General features: G+C 40.8%; 2 protein-coding genes across 2 annotated transcripts in view; one reads left to right on the forward strand and one right to left on the reverse strand.

Moving 5' to 3' along the window:
- Positions 1 to 11,602: 11,602 nt before the first annotated feature.
- On the reverse strand, positions 11,603 to 12,601 carry LOC125374041 (deoxycytidylate deaminase-like). The gene is made up of 2 exons (XM_048384748.1): positions 12,095 to 12,601; positions 11,603 to 11,932 (listed from the first exon to the last, which is right to left on the reverse strand). Exons 1-2 carry the CDS (start codon positions 12,205 to 12,207, stop codon positions 11,815 to 11,817), a joined length of 231 nt encoding a protein of 76 aa, XP_048240705.1. The 5' UTR covers positions 12,208 to 12,601; the 3' UTR covers positions 11,603 to 11,814.
- Positions 12,602 to 14,804: 2,203 nt separating this feature from the next.
- Positions 14,805 to 20,861, forward strand: part of LOC124151369 (deoxycytidylate deaminase-like) — a 28,124-nt gene continuing 22,067 nt past the window's right edge. The window contains exon 1 of the mRNA XM_048384744.1: positions 14,805 to 15,074. Within this exon, the coding sequence (XP_048240701.1) occupies positions 15,043 to 15,074 (32 nt within the window). The 5' untranslated portion in view covers positions 14,805 to 15,042. The remainder of the gene's footprint in view (positions 15,075 to 20,861) is intronic.

Raw genomic sequence — 20,861 nt, forward strand, 5'->3', positions numbered from 1 at the left:
CATCAGGCGCAAAAGACACATGTATAACTTAAAGTGATGACACCAGAGTTCGGAGGCGAACATGTCCTGCTCGAAACGAAATACCTTTTGAATGGATGCGGTACAATTTGACGTCTCACCACACACGTAGAGTAACAGCAAGTGTGTTGTCACACAATCCACAACATGATATTCTACCATGCTGTTAAGCTTAATAGGTTCTAGTGATACATACCTACTATGCACTGTCTTTTGCATAAACTGGTGGGTTTCTTTGGTGGTCGAGGTTCATCATTCCTGAAACCAATGAGTTCAAAATTAGTTTGTACAGTGTTTTATTCACTGATGTTCAACCACAACTAAATACACATGAATAACGTGTCATCAATAATCCAATTGCTCTTACATAATACTTTGCAGGTTTGTCCTACCAGCTAAATTATAATTACGCCTGCTGTATAACAGCAACATTTATACAAACAGTTTAAATACAGCATCAATAAGGGGGTACATACCACAATACGACAGCTCAAATTGAGCCGTAATAACAGTAATCACCAGCTAAATCCATCGTCTTTGATAATGCATAGAAAACAATTATATAATAATTTTATGACTTCCTGTGAATATGGTTTAACCACTCTATTGTGTACCGTCATTGAATATGGTACTACCACTCTATTGTGTACTGACATTGAATATGCTACTACCACTCTATTGTGTACTGCCATTGAATATGGTACTACCACTCTATTGTGTACTGCCATTAAATATGGTACCACCACTCTATTGTGTACTGCCATTGAATATGGTACCACCACTTTATTGTGTACTGCCATTGAATATGGTACTACCACTCTATTGCGTACTAATTTCACTCCCACTTTAACATATATTTATTATACATAATTAGTGGTAAGTTTAATTTAGTTTTATCAGCCAGCTGCACAACGTGTATCTGTACTCTGTGTGACCTAATAACTGTCCCATGAGATATATAGAGCGCATACGTGTGCCTGATGAAGATAGTGAGAGATACAATTGGTGCAGTATCATTACTTGGATACATTGGTCAAACTATGTTGCTCCTTGGTAAACTATGCAATGGAAACTGTATTTTCTCAAGCAGATGTTTCTAGTCCAGTTTAGATTTGAAGCAACACCAGTTAATAACAAGTGGGGCATGACATCACCTATTGGTAGCAAGTTAGGTCTTGTCTCCCAATATGATTTATGTGACTAAGTTAATACATAATGCATTGTGAACAACTGACTTGCCTTTACAAAGTGTTTGTGACGGGTGCCACCGGTGGTGGAACAGGATACACTTATCTTTTCGCGAACACCATCCATAACTGTACTTTCGCCCTCACGAATGAACAGTTATAACTTACCTTCAATACAGAAGTGTGAACTTATATAGTATAGGGAAATTGATTGTTCGTATGTAAAAATAAATATGACATTACACAGTTAGTATGTTAGTTGTGGTGTTATGAGATGTCAGTGTATCTCAAACACCAATGGTATAAACACCACTCTTATGTAACACATGTATTATTATGGCAATTGACCTTTACCTGGTGTTTTCTGTTCGGTTTTTTTAAGCCATGGTAGTACTTCTTGTTTCAGCAAGTGCGCAGACCTGGCGTATGATCACCAACCCAGACTGTAGCTGATATCTTTATACCTTACATTCTCGTCTTGATAGACAAATTGTGTCAAGACAGGTCCTGACATGGTGTAATAGTAAATATACGAGCTGTATTCGAATGGGTTATTTTGTAATTTTACTAACAAAAATACAAATTGACATCGGACAAGCATTCATTCAGATTCTCAAGATCCCTACACATGGCGACAATGGACAATGCACACAGTATCACTGAATGCACACACTGTAGTAAAGAATGTGCTACCAGGTGGTCCCCAACAAGTCCAGACTAGCAGATAAACATCCGCCCATTTTCTGCGAGGTATTATATTTTTTTAAAGAAGAAAAGAAATCTTTACTCCAAACATAACTTATCCCCCATAGTACATTAAAGACACGTACACGTGTACCAGAAGCAGTTATTTCGTATTGAATAACATAACAAAGCACGTATTTCAATGGCAGCGTTTCAGAGTATATGCTTATTCCTTCATCAGATGAATTCACCCGATGAAGGAGTACGCATATTCTCTGAAACGTTGTGTTGATAATAATTAAGAAGTTGACATCGATAAATTCCGCCGCTCATAACATAGCACGTTCTGAGAACCAACAAAGACCGCCAAACAGTTGAATGAAAACCACATAGTTTCATCTGACAAACATTTTTTTAGATTATCAATGAGGAAGGTGCTACCAGTTGGTTACCAACAAGCCCAAACATCTAGCAGATAAACATCAGCCCATTTTCTGCTGGGTATTATATTTTTTTAAAGAAGTAGAATAATGTTTATTACCAACACAACTTCTCCCCCTCGTAATGGTACATTGGGATGGTCCAGTTCAATAAATGTTCATGTTTTGAGATGAAATCAGGGGCAGTTCTAAGAAAAGAACTCAATTCACGTCGTCCTGCTTTTTGTCTGTTTAGTGTGTTTGGTTTTATTGATATGGCACACTGGTTGACACTGTTTCAATGAAGCGTTACCTTGTACACCTTAAAAGTAGTAGATGAGCGATGTGATACACATATAAAAGTAAAATACCCAATTCATGTTTATATTTATACTGATATCAATGACTCGACAATGATAATAAATCTGATGTGATGAAAGCATTATATTTATACAGAGCATATGTTGTGAATGTTTCTCTTTATTGTAAGGAAAGGTAGTTTTGGGGAAATTGAAAACAATTCGCCCAGATGTTGCCTTATCCCCCAACCCCTCCCCCCACAACCTTGTTCCTTCTGGCCTGTGGAACGTGACCCAAAGATAAGGTCTGTGATAACAGACGATTTGCTCGTTACACATGTACCTTCATTTATTAATGGTTCCAACACCAAGTACAATCATTTATATAGTAGTACCACTTGCTGATGTTATATTGTGACCAATCAAATTCAAGTATGACGAACTTCTGCCTTCTCTATAAAATGTTTCAGTGTTTTGTTCTTACATGTTTTTGTGCCCCTATTGCTTCTGCTCCTGTTTAAAATGAAACGTTTCTGTTTTCCACTCTTTTGCCTGTTGCGCCAAACGGAATCTGTTTCGGCAGATAATCGATTGTTCTCGTTGACGTTCAGTATCTAACCTTTATGTCGCCATCACCGCCCCTTGCGAAATGGTGGAAGAAAACCTCTGAATTATTTTATTACATTTTCTTCATCATGCTTTTGGTTTTGACTCAGAGGTCCATCCATGGCACGACCCAGAATAAATAGAAGGCGTCATAGCAAATGATAAATGCAAAATTCTTTGGAATAGGCCTCCAGACCTGTCCAGGCCATCAAACCTGATCTTGTCCTTTTTGAAAATCCAATGAAATCATTCATATCATTCCGGTCCCTTTTTTACCCTTATATGATTGACAAGATTCAGGAACAACATGGCAAACATGCAGACCTCGCTTTCGAAATGTCACGCTTGCACGATAAACGATAACGACAAGATTATGTAGGGGGAGACTTTGAACTGAAGAGTCTAGAGATTGACAATCGCGTGTCAACTCTAACGCGGCACAAGTTCAAATAACACTACATGTATTACATTTACGATCATTATTTAGTTGCTAAAACAAAACTTTCTTGACCCTGACGAGACTCACCATGAGCGGGCGCTACCGATAATACAGTACATGCATACCCTTTCCGAGTTCTAGTAATCCATTCATATATTCCTTCATCACTAGTTTGCTTTTTACACCCGATGGCATACACGTTGCGTCAGATATTCGAGGCTAAAAAGTACGTCACTGATCGTCATGGTAAATATCAGACATAATTAAGAGCATTGTTTCGAATTATTGTACGTGTGTGGCATAACATTTTACCACTGTTGGTCCAGATAACATTTAAATCAAGTAAGTCAGACTTTACCATCTACTGTACATACACAACTGTGCCATGTAAATAATGATTCTACTTACCGAAAATATGTTTGTCCCTTGTATGTATCATATTTTGAGGCGCTTTTTCAACAACGCCCCTTATGATATTAACTTTCCTTCTTAATACCCTATATCATGGATTAGCATAGCCGTTAAAGACTGAAATCAATATGTGAATAAGTTCTGCTGTATTGTAAAATACTAAATATCTGTCTAGATTGAACTCATTTAAAGACTGCCTGTTTTTATTTCATGACAACAAATAATTCATGATTAGCAGATAGTCTTTGTACCCTCAGTGACTTTTATTTTGATGTAAGAATGTGTACAAAACAAAACAAAACAAGAATGGTGCATTTATAATGAGATGCTGATATATTTCTACTGAACTAAGATTAAATCTTTTGCAGCAAGTAAATACACAAGTGAATTTTATTTTCAATAATCAAAAGAAATCTCTAATAAAAGCAGAGCCAGCTATATGTCTACTTAAAACATTTTGAAAGCTTTGCTGAGGCCTTGAATCATGTTGCCCCGATGAAACAGCTTCTGAGAAAGAGTCGTATGACGTTCTTTGAAATCTTGGTAGAAAGAGCATGCTCGATTGTATCCCATAAGTTGTGAAAGCCTGGAGCTGTGGGAATGTGTGTTGACATGTTGTAGCCACCCTAATTTTCACTCTGAATCTGTATTTATTTTGATTATAACGCCCCATATCGAATAAGCAATTCATTTGTACAAACTTTGAATGATACACTTTCTTTACACGCCTGGTGTCTTTTCATGTATTTGGCGACAACCCTTTCAGTAACGTTCGTGTGAACCATCAGCTAATGCAGATCAGCCGCTCACAAAGGCGCATCTGTTGCATGATCTGGTCTAAACTACCTTCACCTGCTAACGTTGACTCTTGGTTAGTTGAAATCAACCCTCTTGTCATATAGTCTTGTGGAGTTTGATTTATCACTCTGAATATTTATACATAGATCTAAATATGAAACAAGTGAGGCCGGTTATCTGGCGAGAATTCTCAACAGCCCACTGTTGTCTATTGTTGAAAACGTGACGTAGTTTTAGTTTCAGTTTGCTTACAGTTCCTGGAAAGGGTGGAGCTCTTTCCGCTGATCGCCTCAATAATTGATCAACATGACCTCATGTGGCCTAGGTTAGGTTTACTTTTGCTTACAGTTCCTGGAAAGGATGGAGCTATTTCCGCTGATCGCCTCAATAATTGATCAACATGACCTGATGTGGCCTAGGTTAGGTTTACTTTTGCTTACAGTTCCTGGAAAGGGTGGAGCTGTTTCCGCTGATCGCCTCAATAATTGATCAACATGAGCTCACGTGACCTAGGTTATGTTTACTTTTGCTCAAAGTTCCTGGAAAGGGTGGAGCTGTTTCTGCTGATCGCCTCAACAATTGATCAACATGACCTCACGTGACCTAGGTTATGTTTACTTTTGCTTACAGTTCCTGGAAAGGGTGGAGCTGTTTCTGCTGAAGGCAAAGTTCACAAAGAAATAGTAGAAGTGTGTCATTGTCAACATATAGTGTTGTCGACATGCAAGGGTTGTTAGTAACAATATAAGTTGTTCACGAGTCTCAAGAGGGACATGCGTTGCTGTACCCTCTACATGTATGTTGGTCTATATTCCCCTACCCCTTAAGGTGTGCGATAAGATAAATTCCTTGTCCACGGGACCCTCGGGTGATAGGGTTTCATGTACCCTCTATGTTAGTCTATGTTCCCCTAGCCTTTTGGTGTGCGGTGAGATAAATTCCTTGTCCACAGGACCCTCGGGTGATAGGGGTTGATGTACCCTCTATGTTAGTCTATGTTCCCCTAGCCTTTTGGTGTGCGGTGAGATAAATTCCTTGTCCACAGGACCCTCGGGTGATAGGGGTTGATGTACCCTCTATGTTAGTCTATGTTCCCCTACTCTTTGGGTGTGCGGTGAGATAAATTCCTTGTCCACAGGACCCTCGGGTGATAGGGGTTGATGTACCCTCTATGTTAGTCTATGTTCCCCTAGCCTTTTGGTGTGCGGTGAGATAAATTCCTTGTCCACAGGACCCTCGGGTGATAGGGGTTGATGTACCCTCTATGTTAGTCTATGTTCCCCTAGCCTTTTGGTGTGCGGTGAGATAAATTCCTTGTCCACAGGACCCTCGGGTGATAGGGGTTGATGTACCCTCTATGTTAGTCTATGTTCCCCTACTCTTTGGGTGTGCGGTGAGATAAATTCCTTGTCCACAGGACCCTCGGGTGATAGGGGTTGATGTACCCTCTATGTTAGTCTATGTTCCCCTAGCCTTTTGGTGTGCGGTGAGATAAATTCCTTGTCCACAGGACCCTCGGGTGATAGGGGTTGATGTACCCTCTATGTTAGTCTATGTACCCCTAGCCTTTTGGTGTGCGGTGAGATACATTCCTTGTCCACGGGACCCGCGGGTGATAGGGTTTGATGTACCCTCTATGTTAGTCTATGTACCCCTACCCTTTGGGTGTGCGGTGAGATACATTCCTTGTCCACGGGACCCTCTTGTGATAGGGGTTGATGTACCCTCTATGTTAGTCTATGTTCCCCTAGTCTTTGGGTGTGCGGTGATATACATTCCTTGTCCGCGGGAACGTCAGGTGATAGGGGTTGTATACCCTCTATGTTAGTCTATGTTCCCCTACCCTTTGGGTGTGCGGTGAGATACATTCCTTGTCCACGGGACCCTCTTGTGATAGGGGTTGATGTACCCTCTATGTTAGTCTATGTTCCCCTAGTCTTTGGGTGTGCGGTGAGATACATTCCTTGTCCACGGGAACGTCAGGTGATATGGGTTGATGTACCCTCTATGTTAGTCTATGTACCCCTACCCTTTGGGTGTGCGGTGAGACACATTCCTTGTTCACGGGACCCTCTTGTGATAGGGGTTGATGTTTCCTCTATGTTAGTCTATGTTCCCCTAGTCTTTGGGTGTGCGGTGAGATACATTCCTTGTCCACGGGACCCTCTTGTGATAGGGGTTGATGTACCCTCTATGTTAGTCTATGTTCCCCTACCCTCCTGGTGTGCGGTGAGATAAATTCCTTGTCCACAGGACTCTCGGGTGATAGGGGTCGATGTACCCTCTATGTTAGTCTATGTACCCCTAGCCTTTGGGTGTGCGGTCAGATACATTCCTTGTCCACGGGACCCTCGGGTGATATGGGTTGATGTACCCTCTATGTTAGTCTATGTACCCCTACCCTTTGGGTGTGCGGTCAGATACATTCCTTGTCCACGGGACCCGCGGGTGATAGGGGTTGATGTACCCTCTATGTTAGTCTATGTTCCCCTACCCTTTGGGTGTGCGGTGAGATACATTCCTTGTCCACGGGAACGTCAGGTGATATGGGTTGATGTACCCTCTATGTTAGTCTATGTTCCCCTACTCTTTGGGTGTGCGGTGAGATACATTCCTTGTCCACGGGACCCTCGGGTGATATGGGTTGATGTACCCTCTATGTTAGTCTATGTACCCCTAGCCTTTGGGTGTGCGGTGAGATACAATCCTTGTCCACGGGACCCTCGGGTGATATGGGTTGATGTACCCTCTATGTTAGTCTATGTACCCCTACCCTTTGGGTGTGCGGTGAGATACATTCCTTGTCCACGGGACCCTCTTGTGATAGGGGTTGATGTACCCTCTATGTTAGTCTATGTTCCCCTACCCTTTGGGTGTGCGGTGAGATACATTCCTTGTCCACGGGACCCTCTTGTGATAGGGGTTGATGTACCCTCTATGTTAGTCTATGTTCCCCTAGCCTTTGGGTGTGCGGTCAGATACATTCCTTATCCACGGGACCCTCTTGTGATAGGGGTTGATGTACCCTCTATGTTAGTCTATGTTCCCCTAGTCTTTGGGTGTGCGGTCAGATACATTCATTGTCCACGGGACCCGCGGGTGATAAGGGTTGATGTACCCTCTATGTTAGTCTATGTTCCCCTAGCCTTTGAGTGTGCGGTGAGATACATTCCTTGTCCACGGGACCCTCTTGTGATAGGGGTTGATGTACCCTCTATGTTAGTCTATGTTCCCCTAGCCTTTGGGTGTGCGGTCAGATACATTCATTGTCCACGGGACCCGCGGGTGATAGGGGTTGATGTACCCTCTATGTTAGTCTATGTTCCCCTAGCCTTTGGGTGTGCGGTGAGATACATTCATTGTCCACGGGAACGTCAGGTGATATGGGTTGATGTACGCTCCACCGGTCCTTCGCTTTGCTGTACCCTCTATGTTAATTTGTGTTCCCCTCGCCTATAATTATATTATGATATGCATATAAATAAATGTCTGGTCTGTAGATCAATTTCTGGTGTGTCCACCATGTTGGGCGATACATGCACGACACCTTGATGGCATACTGTTGATGAATTTGCGTTCAGCTGCCCTTGGTATTGACCGCCGTTCCGCCTGAAGAGTACTCTGCCCGAGAGCATCCCATCTCTCATGTTTAGGGAGGTAACAGCCAGACCAATGTCAGTATGCCTTCTTTTCGGAGACAACCGGTGACGACCTGAGCACGATCTGGTCTTGCATTGTCTTCTTGCAGTTCAAAATTTCTACCAATAAATCTAGCGAGTAGAACAACGACAGGACGCAGAATCATATGCGATACCGCCCTACACCATGATACTACTGCGCCCATACTGATCAGGGTCAAGAATTGTTGCTCTGGCATACCGCTCACCGCTACGTCGCCAACAACGTGTTCTGCCATCTATGAAACGGAGGCAAAACCTTGATTCGTCTGTAAACATGGTGCGCGACATTGGCGCACTGCCCGTCCCTGGTGTTGCCAGGCCTGCCCCAATCTTTGCCGCCTACGGTATGCTGCTAGGGTCACACCCTTCACAGCACGCCTTGCTTTCGGGCAGCTGTGTAGAGACGGTTTTCACCTTCATCTATTGTGCGGAGTTCTCTATCGATAACAGGTGTAGATCTGCATCTTTTGCGTAGTGCCTCCATCTATCGTACCCACAATTCGCCATTGTGTTTATTGATTGAGATACTCCGAGGCATTTGTAAGCGTGTGCTTAGCTCAGTTGCATTTGTTATTGAGAGTTCCCCTATGGACCACACTTACTGGCTTCTGTGTGCATCGCGTCTTGTTGATGCATGATGTGAATTTCAGGGTGAGTGAGTGAGTGAGTGAGTGAGTGAGTGAGTGAGTGAGTGAGTGAGTGAGTGAGTATGGTTTTACGCCGCTTGTAGCAATATTCCAGCAATATCACACATTGTACCCATCGAACTCGCTTTCGGTGTGACGAGTGAACACTTTAACCACTAGGCTACCCGACGCCCCTACAGTGATAAGACGGTGTGCACCTCAACGACAGCTACATTCACATCATTACTTACCTTATTTCTTGTCAGTAGTATAAAGGTATGTAACAGAAATATCCTGAAATATTGAAAATACAGAAATACGAAATCTAAAGCACTGTGTTAATATTATGGACACTTCAAACTAAATAACTCGTTCTGGTCATAGTATTTACGAATGACAAGTAAAATATTGCCAATTCTAAGATTTATAAAATGGTGCTGATTCTTGTCCCACACAGTCTTGAATGTCAGGACAGCTAACCCACTTGAAGTCAGAAAGCAGTTCACTCAAGACACCATTACAGTACCAACTGTACGACTCATCACAGACGTTTATGATACAAGCTCTGACACCCCATTCTCCCCTGTAGGAAATGACCGGTCCCTAGACAGGTTGTGACCGATAAATAAGGGTTATACTTTGTGACAAGCCTGAGCCTAGCGCAAAGCTACGTGGCAGACAAGTAAGCAGGTTACCTTGCCACGGTGAGGCACTTTCAATCACTGTGGCCACTAAGCACTTCTCACCCTAGAAACTTCAGTCCAACATAAGTGTTGCATCCTATCTGACGGCAAGCCTGGATTCCAAGCCTTTGAGATGTTATATCATTGTGAGTGACACTTCTGCAACATCATCACGATACAATAGGGCAAAACTAGAAGGACTTTCCGAGGACATAATTATACCCATTCCGCCATTTTCTTCCATTTTAGTTCCATGTTGATAGGAGCGGTCGGGTAGCCAAGTGGTTAAAGCGTTCGCTCGTCAGGCCGAAGACCAGGGTTCGATTCCCGACATGGGTACAATGTGTGAAGTCCATTCCTGGTGTCCCCCGCCGTGATATTGCTGGAATATTGCTAAACGCGGTGTAAAACAATACTCAATCACTCACTCCATGTTGATATATATTGTGAAGATCTGAGGCTTTATTTAACCCTTGGTTTGTTCCTACACTGCACGTGGAATAGTTTGACAACCCAGTGTCCGTCCTAACACAAGCTGAGAGTTTGGAGTACATAGAAACAATAAACTTACAAGAGATCCCCTTTGATTGTCATTTGCTGGAGACTCCAACATTTAACACAGTCAAAGGCCTTAGAGTAGTCAATGAAGAGACAATACAATCTGACCCTCTTCTTGTGTGATATCTAGATTCCTTTTGTTAAATACTTCAGTCAGTCTGTTGTCTCTTGTTGATTTTTGAAAATGTATTTCCCATTCTACCCCGGACCATGGATATTCTCTTGCGTTGACCTTTCATATTATATTTCAAGTCTAAGTTCGACACAATAACACAGGCCTCATTTTGTATATTTGGATGGAGCTTGCTGCTGGCGACCTCATATGCCTCAGATATTGCCGTTACGATGTCCAGCCCTCATACCCTAACAACATGATAATACAGAAGACCAAGAAAGTTTACTTTATTCTCTATATTTATTTTTCAAGAAATACGAAGGGAATGAGGGTGTATACAATGCAAGCATGTTACACAACAGAAGCGTGACAATTACGTTCAATGAAGCATAGCAATTACATTTTAAGTCAACTGTGGAATGACAAAGAATAAATAGATACCAAATAGCATTTCAGGTATACTGGAAAAGCAATATCTCTATCACATGTCTATCTAGAGAAAGGTTGAGTCGGTGGAACTGCCGCATCTGTTTCATATTTGCATCTATGCAGGTATATTCGGGTGACAAGAACTATCCACAAGACTGCTTGAAAAGAGGGAGCACTTCCATTTTCCAGTGGTCAACTTTCCCTTTGTGTGGAACAGTATCACAGCAGCTGATAGTGATTTATAAACACGTGTATAAGCCATGGTCGGAACCGTACAGTGGACCCTACTCTTTACTCTACTTTAAGCAGATATTTGTAATTATTATTACATCAAATTAAATTATCCCAAATAAAATTAAACGACACAATTTAAACCAATCAAAAAGGCGAGTGTCTTTTTATAATTATTATGAAGTTCCATATTTTCTTTTGTGTCATGCTTAACTGATTTATAGTGGAGGGATTGGACCAACATCATCACGCTAGAGAGTTATAGGGCAGCTGGTTTTCGCTGAGATAGTATAAGTATAAGTAAAAGTATAAGTAAAAGCGTATAGATAAAACAACCTCCATCCAAACACTACCATGAATAAATTGAAAAAAAACAAATCTCATCAAAAGAGATCACCAAAAGAGGGCCTCTTTGGTTTAAAAAGTATATTAGGAGGATAACCACCTTCTCGGGGAGGATGGATGCTGGAAATCAGTAAAATTTGTGCACGATGAAGCAAAAGATGCTACGTTTGTGTCTGGTTACAATCAGTAAAGTCAGCTTTTACAAACTTGAAGAATGTGATCAGTGAGTGGCCCATGAATCTAAGACTGAGACAGCAGTTCACATACAAATTCACCTCGCAACACTTCAGTAATCACTATCATCAGTGGAACTTGGAAGAAGCTGTTCCTGGACTGGGTCCACATTATCAGTGGAGCCTGGAGCAAACTGTATCTTGATTGGGTCCATCTTTCCTTCATATGCTCTGAATTACATGTTTACATTCTAGATGCACATTGCAGCTGTCAATGATGATATTGTTATTACCGTATTCATATATTCATTCGCAGGAAATGATTCTTCGCCATGATAGCGTTTCTTCAGGACAGTTAGGTTGCTTGACTCAAACTCCACAACAATCACTGACCTGTATTTGACATCCGCCATCTCCAGAAGTATCTTTGATGCTTTCACCTCATCCTTTTCCTTTTTCTCATCTGACAAGTAGACAACCTCATGGATTCCAGACTGAATGATCATCTGGGTGCAGTGGTTACATGGGAACAGAGTCACGAAAATCGTGCAGCCTTTCAAGTCAGCAGAGAACCTGTTCAGTATGGCGTTCAGTTCAGCGTGGCAGACTGGAAATGAATACTTTCATAATAAGAAGTGACTAGAACTGTTCCCTTTTCACAATAATCCACTTTCTGCTCAATCTCACTCCTCTCTTCCAGCCATGTTATACAATAATACGGTCAGGCTCTGTGATAGCATGCCCTGATAGCATGCCCTGAATGTATCCCCTGATAGCAAGCCCTGATAGGGTTATTGCACTTCATTGGACGTAATTGTCACGTTTCTTTTGTGTGATATGCTTGCATTATATACACTCTCTTGCCCTTGGTATTGCATGCTTGAACAATAAATAAACAGAATAAAATAGGCTTTCTTGTTTTGGTGTACTAGCATGTTGATAGGGTATTTGAGTTAGAATTTAACACCGAAACGGCATTAACAGAGGCATATGCGGGGGCTAAAAGATGGGTCCATCCAAATAAACAAAATGAATCCGGCGATCTTGAAAACTGTCTGTCTGTTCATGGACATATGGCCTACCTCTGGCTTAATGTACCTGATGTACGTCTGTTTACGTGCAAGCTCTTTGCCCCAAGGGTAAATATACCCACCCGTGCAAAAGGTAAAAAGTGGTTGTGCTATATGCACTGGTATACTTGGGTTAGTCCATTATAATATCAATACATTTAGCTGACAATGGACAGGTTTGGACGTTGTGCTCGGAGAAGGTTGGTTGGTTGGGTGGTTGGTTGGTTGTTTAACGCCCGCACTCAGCAATATTCCAGCTATATGACGGCAGTCTATAAATAATCGAGTCTGGACCAGACAATCGAATGATTAATATCATGAGCATTGATCTATCTATCTATCATGCATCAACCACGTCAATGAGCCTGACCACCCGATCCCATTAGTCGCCTCTTACGTCTTAGTTTACAAATCAACACAAATTACTGAACCGCAATTTCAATGGCAGTACACAATAGAGTGGTAGTGCCATATTCAATGGCAGTACACAATAGAGTGGTAGTACTATATATAGCAGATATAAATAATGTCAGTCACTTAAAAATCAGCAATATCTACTTTTCAAATAACTAACAAAGAAAACATTCAGCAGATATAAATAACAACAAAGACAATCGGATTGGAACAAAACAAGAACATATATAATGAGATGCTGATAACTTTCTACAGAACTGAGATGAAATATTTTCTTGCCAATGTCTGTAACAACCGGGTACCGGCTATCTGTTTGTAACTAAGACATTTTAAGGAAACTCGTTTCTTTCATTTCAAATAGGACACACGATAACCTGTTGTGTGTGCTTTGCTTGCAACCACAGCCCCATGTCTGTCTATTGTTCAGGCGATCAGCAAATATCGATCCACCCTTTCCAAGAACTGTAAGCAAAAGTAAACTACAACTAGGTCACATTAGGTCATTAATGTGAGTGGACGAAGATAAACTTTTCATATTGACAGGGAGCAACACAGTATACCGTTACCGCAGATAAACTTTAACCACTTGCAGAAATCTGCTACGTGTGTAGTGCAGGGTATATATATTATCGTATTATGAACGGACACAAACAAAGTTAATAATCTGACTAATTACAACACCAAGAGATGAATATCCATCCCCGTTCACATGAGTCTAATACATAAAGTTATGTCACTTTACCACGGTTCCATGTAGTTCTTGACGGCACGTTGTGGAACCTTATATCGTTTCATTTACATATTATTCAAGATAAAACCTGTATAAAAAATGTGCCATTGCTTACACGATGTTCAAATGTCCACTAGCACTTCCAACTTAAAATGTCTCAGTTAACGTTAACGTAAATACAACCCGTGCGTTCCGGTATTAACTCTAACTTGGCACAGGTTGCTTACATAACACTATATAAATTGGAAACTCAAACATCAAACTGGCGAACAATTCTCGATCGTTAAACTCACAACAGGGATGGATCAGTGCTCAGCAGTGATCAGCTCGTAACTGCAATACTTGGGTCAACATAACCTAGGGCCCGCCTCAAACTGCCACATTCCCTGGCTCTAACTTTTAACATCGATTTATTTTCTGACAGAACGTATTGAACTTGAAATCGAGGGTGAAAACAGGAACTTCAAGAGTACATCTTCTAGAATTGTTTTCAATTTCCCTGCACCTCTCTGTTCCTAGCAGTAAAGGGGAAGATTCAGAACAAAATATGCATTGTATGAATGTAATGCTGTCATCAGGATAGGAATAATCGGTGTATTGATATGTGTAATTTACGTTTTTCCTTGTATCACATCGCTCATCTACTACAAGTAAGGTATACTAGGAAACGCTTCATTGAAACAGTGTTAACCAGTGTGCAGTATCAATAAAACCAGACACACTAAACAGACAAGAAGTAGGACAACGTGAATTGAGTTCTATACTAAGAACATCCATTGATTTCATCTCCAAACATGAACATTTATTGAACTGGACCATCCCAATGTACTATTACGAGGCGGATAAGGTGTGTTTGTTTCAAAGATTCCTTTTACTTCTTTAAAAATATACTACCTCGCAGAAAATGGGCGGATGTTTATCTGCTAGTTTGGACTTGTTGGGAACCAACAATTACAAAGCAACCCATTAGAATACAGTTCGTATCTTTACTGTAAATCATGTCAGGGCTTGTCTTGACACAACCTGACCAATCAAGACGAGAATGTAAGGCATATATATAACAGCTGCAGTCTGGGTTGGTGATCATACGCCAGGTCTGCACACTTGCTGAAACAAGAAGTTCTACCATGGATTCAGAAAACCCAACTGAAAACACCAGGTAAACGTCGATTGCCATAATTATACATGTGTTACATAAGAGTGGTGTTTATACCATTGGTGTTTGAGATACACTGACATCTCATAACACCACAACTAACGTAATAACTGTTTGATGGTATATTTTATTATATGCTATTAATCAAATCCATATGATATACGTATTTTAATCTTGAACTTTAGTAATATTTGTTACATATATAACTAAACCTGTGACCACTTTTCGGAATGTTCTAAGATCGCGGACCTGTGCATCTGTGCACCTGTGTTATTATGTATTAGAGGAAATATAGATATGTTTTACAGTTCACATGGGGGTGATCGATCGGCAGCCATTTTCTGTGAATCGATCACTCTCCTACCCAGAGTTCCATGCGGCCGGCAGCCAGCTAGCATGGTACTGCTGAATCGATACCTCCCCACCCTGAAATGAGAACCGTCCTAACGTGTCCCGGTTGTCACTGTATCTGCACTGCACTCTCAGTTATGGTTGCCAAAGAAATTATCAGTAACAGTGCTGTTAAAGAATTGCAGGAAACCAGAAGACAACCCAGTCCTGATGCACAGTGTGATGCTGTTCAACATTAACACGTTGACTAACTATCCCTGCTGATGTGATGTTGTTTTTTCAAACAATTTTTATAATGTTATATTTTACTTTCATTGTCGGTTGTTTCAATGAGGAAATAGCTTAAATTGTTCTGATTCTGGTCACCATAGAACATTTCTCGAACAGTTTCATAAACATTTCATTTGTATGCAAAAGATATGCCTTCGTTAAATCTTTTAAAGTCATCATCGAACAACCAGGTTTGCGGCCTAGAACGCCCCAAACATCCGATATCAAACTACCATATTTCCTCTATTTGACACAAAACGCCGTCTATTAATTTCGCGAGAGCCCTTGACTCGGCGTGTATTAGAGACCTGGCTGGTATTAGAGACCCAGCGTGTATTAGAGGAAATATAGATATGTTTTACAGTTCATATGGGGGTGATCGATCGGCAGCCTTTTTCTGTGAATCGATATGTAGGCTTTCTATGTATTCATACGCACGTTTTTTGTGTGAAAAGGCTTAATATATTTGAAAGGGGTTTCCGTAGCAAAAAGAAACCTCTTTTTAACCAATCAGAATCAAGCATTCATCAATGTCATGGTAGAATTGCTGTTACCCTGCCTGGCTTTCGGCATAAAGGGGATAAAACAAGGACTGGTCGGTTCGGAGACAGTATAATGTGTGGCAACGTGTTAGTGCACACACACTCACACACACACACACACACACACACTTGTATTCACGGCGGAGTGAGGGCCATATACTGAAACCCCGTAATGAGGACCCTTAGTTCCAGTGGTGCTAGATGCATGATTGTTTGTAATTTGAATCTGTCCAAGTCCACAAGTAACTTCATCACTTAGTTTGGCGAAACTGCATTATCAGTGGTTCATATCAAGCTCCTCACAGCGATAGTACGTTCGCGGAGCTCTCTATACTATCGCTGCCACCAGTCAAAACTTCCCACTGTGAATAGGTGGCCACAACCATGCTTGGAGTGGCAGCGATATTACTGAGAGTGTAACGAAGGTGTCACGCGCTGGGAAGGAGCTTGGGTTCATATTGGGAAAGGGAGGTCACTCTAATTTCAAACGGGAGCTATCTCCGTTGTTTTCGTATTTGCGAGCAATGGCGTCACCCACGCTGTACGTTGTTGGTCCAGCTATTAAATGCCCAGCTTATCCCTAAGGTAAAACGTTTTCTTAATTAAATGTTTGAATGCATTATATATTTATGTTTCCATCAGTACATCTTCTAAGGTTGGTTTAGTGGTGATAACCATTTTCTAACATGTGGGCCCACATCTTTCGTTCTTCCGTCATATTGATTGCAACAGGAGGGACCACATTTATTAATCGCGAAATTCTACTTAAATATTGATAATCATTTTCTCAAATGTGGGCCCACATTGTTCCCGTCATATATGGTGACCGAAACAAGTGGGCCCACATTTGTATATCGCCTAGTGGGTAGACGTTCTTCCGTCATAGTGATTGCAAAAGGAGGGACCACATAAAAAATCGCTAGCTTCATTAGCTTGGCTTACTTATAACCATTTTCTAAAATGTGGGCCCACATTGTTCCCGTCTTATAGTGATCGAAACAGGTGGGCCCACATTTTTAAATCGCTGGGTTTCATTAGGTTGACGAAGTCATTTGGGCTATTGGGCTCACGTTTGTCATTATGTGACATTTTATATTATTCATATTTTGTAATATTGATGGGAAATATCTTTATAAATCATTTCGTGTGACATTAATTCCATGAAAGGCACAAAAGTCTTTGAAGTTTGAATAACTGCGTCATAGCTGACCACACTAGTTTTACAAAAATAGCTACCAAGCAAGAAACTTAAATCTACTTCAAATTAATTTACAGAGGCAATACCACTCATTCTACATTTTCCAATATAACACATCAATCTAACCATCAGTGTTGGTGGCGATATAAGCCTGAAAATATGTCTACACTTGACATGACATGATACAAGCCTCAAACGTTTCCGAGAACTTGTTCCATAAAAGAAATAACTCATGAATATTAATGACCCCACGACCTAGTTTGGCGATGTTCGTAGAAGTGAGTTCTGCTGTATTGCCATCTTATTTGTACATTTTAATCCAATTATAAGTCATAATACTTATTTAAAATAGACAAATTATGAGTTCGTTATGCGGGTTTGTTTACTTAGTATATATTCTCAAGAACAAGTGCGTTTAGTTTCGAATGTGGGCCCACCTCGAACTTTCGGTTAGGCAAACCACAGGAGTCCGTATCTAAAAATAGACGCCCTCATGCATATTCATGACCATCTCCACATCCCGGGCTCGCGTGTGGAGATGGTCATGAATATGCATGAGGGCGTCTATTTTTAGATACGGACTCCTGTGGGCAAACGGAGTTAGCTCCCTTCTCGAACCACAGATAATTCGGTTTCGCCCTTAGTTTTATTCCTAAGGTAAACTGGTCTGAGATAGCGTTTTTTCTAGACCTGCATGACAAATGAGGACTTACTTGTGAGGACCATTCCCATAATGCATTTCGTTGGTCCTCGCAATGTATATTAATAATGGATATGTATGACGTAGCTTGTGTTTCGGGCATTGCCTTGTGTGGGCGTGGTCCCGTTTGCTACGTCACAATAGCCAAGATAGTGGGGGAATTAACTTGGTAGAGCTGATTACTCGGCTATCACCTTTAAAACAGAGAGAAGGCTGCTGAGTCCTTTTACGTCTTTATTCGTGGCAGAGTGAAGTATCTATCTATTCTGATCTGTCAGAAATGTCTTCATCGCGAACGCCTTGGTGTGTGCCCTTAAGATGTATTGTGATGCCTTCGGTACGAGGACATGGATGTGTTATTAGCGAGGACCAGAGTGTGTATGCCCTAAAGATGTATAGCGATACCTTCAGTACAAGGACCCGAGTGTGTATGCCCTTAAGATGTATTGCGATACCTTCAGTACAAGGACCAGAGTGTGTATGCCCTTAAGATGTATTGCGATACCTTCAGTACAAGGACCAGAGTGTGTATGCCCTTAAGATGTATTGCGATACCTTCAGTACAAGGACCAGAGTGTGTATGCCCTTAAGATGTATTGCGATATCTTCAGTACAAAGACCAGAGTGTGTATGCCCTTAAGATGTATTGCAATGCCTTCAGTACGAGGACTTGGATGTGTGATAAGCGTGGACCTGAGTATGTGTCCTTGCGATGTATGAGAATGCCTTCATCTCGAGGACTTGGATGTGTTATTATAAGAGAGGCAGTGTGTTAGCCCTTGCGATTAATACACCAAAGCCTTCATTGTGAGTACCATGATTACGTGTGCCCTTGCGGTGTATAACAATGCCTTCATAATGAGGATGGATGTTGGATGGATATTTGTTTGTTTAACGCCACACTCAGCAATATTCCAGCTTTGTGTTGGTGGTCTGTAAATAATCAAGTCTGGACCAGACAATTCAGTGATTAATATCATGACATGCATCAACCAAGTCAGCGAGCCTGACCACCCGATCCCATTAGTCGCCTTTTACGACAAGCATAGTCATCTTAATGAGGATGTGTAATAACCTTGGTGTGTGGAATAAGCCTGTCCAGTAATGACCAAATATCTGTAGCATTAACAAGAAATATAGCCATTTAAAATTTAATTGCACTTCTGTCCTCCTATACTTGCATATAACATGTTGGAAAAGTGAAAAGGAAAAGATTACAATGGGGTTAATAATCTAGAGACTGGCCTACCATACGACCTGATAAGACCAACTGCACACTTGCTACATACTTTTTACTTCAAAACTAGACTAATTGCTAAATATAGCTTTATCAATATGGGGTATTGAAATTTGGATCAGTGTTATTTGAACAGATCATGGTGTCATCCTATACAACTCAAAAAGGGTTAAAAGCCACCCGATCCTTTTAAATTACTATCATCAATGTGTCATGGCATAACATGATTAACAAAAGTAATATGAAAAACATCAGGGGGGCCTTCACACTTTCAGTATAGGAGAGGAATATGTACTCACTAAGTTTCACCTTCACAGGTTTAGTGGTTTAAAAGTTGTTTTTAAATCAAATAACAATGGACAAACAATCCATGACATTGGCTCACTTGGGCCAAAAGGTCAAGGTGAGCTCAGAAGTCATCTTATGGAAATGGTTTTCCTTACAAAATCCGTTTTTAACACTATTTTCCTTAAAAAACTTGTTTTTAATATCCATATGCTAAATCATAGTCAATATCCCAATCTCATATTTGATAATTGATTGTGATTGATTGTCAAAATCCAAAAGTCCAGCAGCGAACAACTGTTTGATAGCCCACAGTGGAAACTTAAGTCATTTGGCAAATGTTTTGAGCAAGTGAGTGAGTGAGTGAGTTGGGTTTAATGCCGATTTTAACAGTGTTCCCATTATACCACGCATGTTGGGTTAATGTGAGAGGTAAGCTTGAAGTGATGCAGGACGTTTACCACTTTGGTGAAACCCATGTATGGTGCTGACAAACATAGAAACATAATCGGGGTGAACTGAGATTCGAACCCATCAAATTGTTAGTGTTACTATTACATATCATACATATACCAACTATGTATTCATGAGAAAAGAGGAAGACTAGTCTCCGTCTCTGGTAACTTGTCTCCACTTTTGCAATTGTCGTAGATTAATGTTGCATGCCCCCAAAATATATAATGCAGCATCTTGATAAATTTGTTTTATTCCAAATGAAAATCCTTAAACAAGTTCTAAAAATATATAAAAATTGGAGTTTGTCCATTATGACCAAAAGCAAAACGTTGTCCCTTTAGGCCAGCTAACCATTTCTGAATTACCTCAATGGCAGGGATGGGACACTATTTGAAAACATTATCACGCGAGTATAATACAAAATATTGATAATTTCCATACAATCCTGTTAAATACAGAAAAAAGGCATCATGAAGTTTTATGTCATCACATAAAAATCCTGTCTATCAAAGCCATGAAAACAGGCTATTCTGGAATAGATATGCAACTTTTCATGATGAAATTTGGTAAAATCACCTTTAAGATCAGTCATTTCTCTCAATAAGTGCCTATTGTGTTAAACATATCGCTATGCACACATATGGTGATACTTACTGTCACTCCTCTTATATTTAAGGCAGTTATTTTGTTTTTTCTCAGAGTCAATGGTCGAAAATCTCAACACATTTTGAAAGTTATTTCATAAAGAAAT

Source organism: Haliotis rufescens, unplaced genomic scaffold (genome assembly GCF_023055435.1).
Source record: "Haliotis rufescens isolate VD_foot unplaced genomic scaffold, xgHalRufe1.0.p SCAF_50, whole genome shotgun sequence".
NCBI classification, from domain to species: domain Eukaryota; kingdom Metazoa; phylum Mollusca; class Gastropoda; order Lepetellida; family Haliotidae; genus Haliotis; species Haliotis rufescens.

Coding starts and splice junctions, on each gene's coding strand:
- LOC125374041 (XM_048384748.1), bottom strand. CDS start 12,207: ATGATCATTCAGTCTGGAATCCATGAGGTTGTCTACTTGTCAGATGAG. Junction 11,933..12,094: donor ATGGCGGATGTCAAATACAG/GTCAGTGATTGT, acceptor CATGTAATTCAG/AGCATATGAAGGAAAGATGG.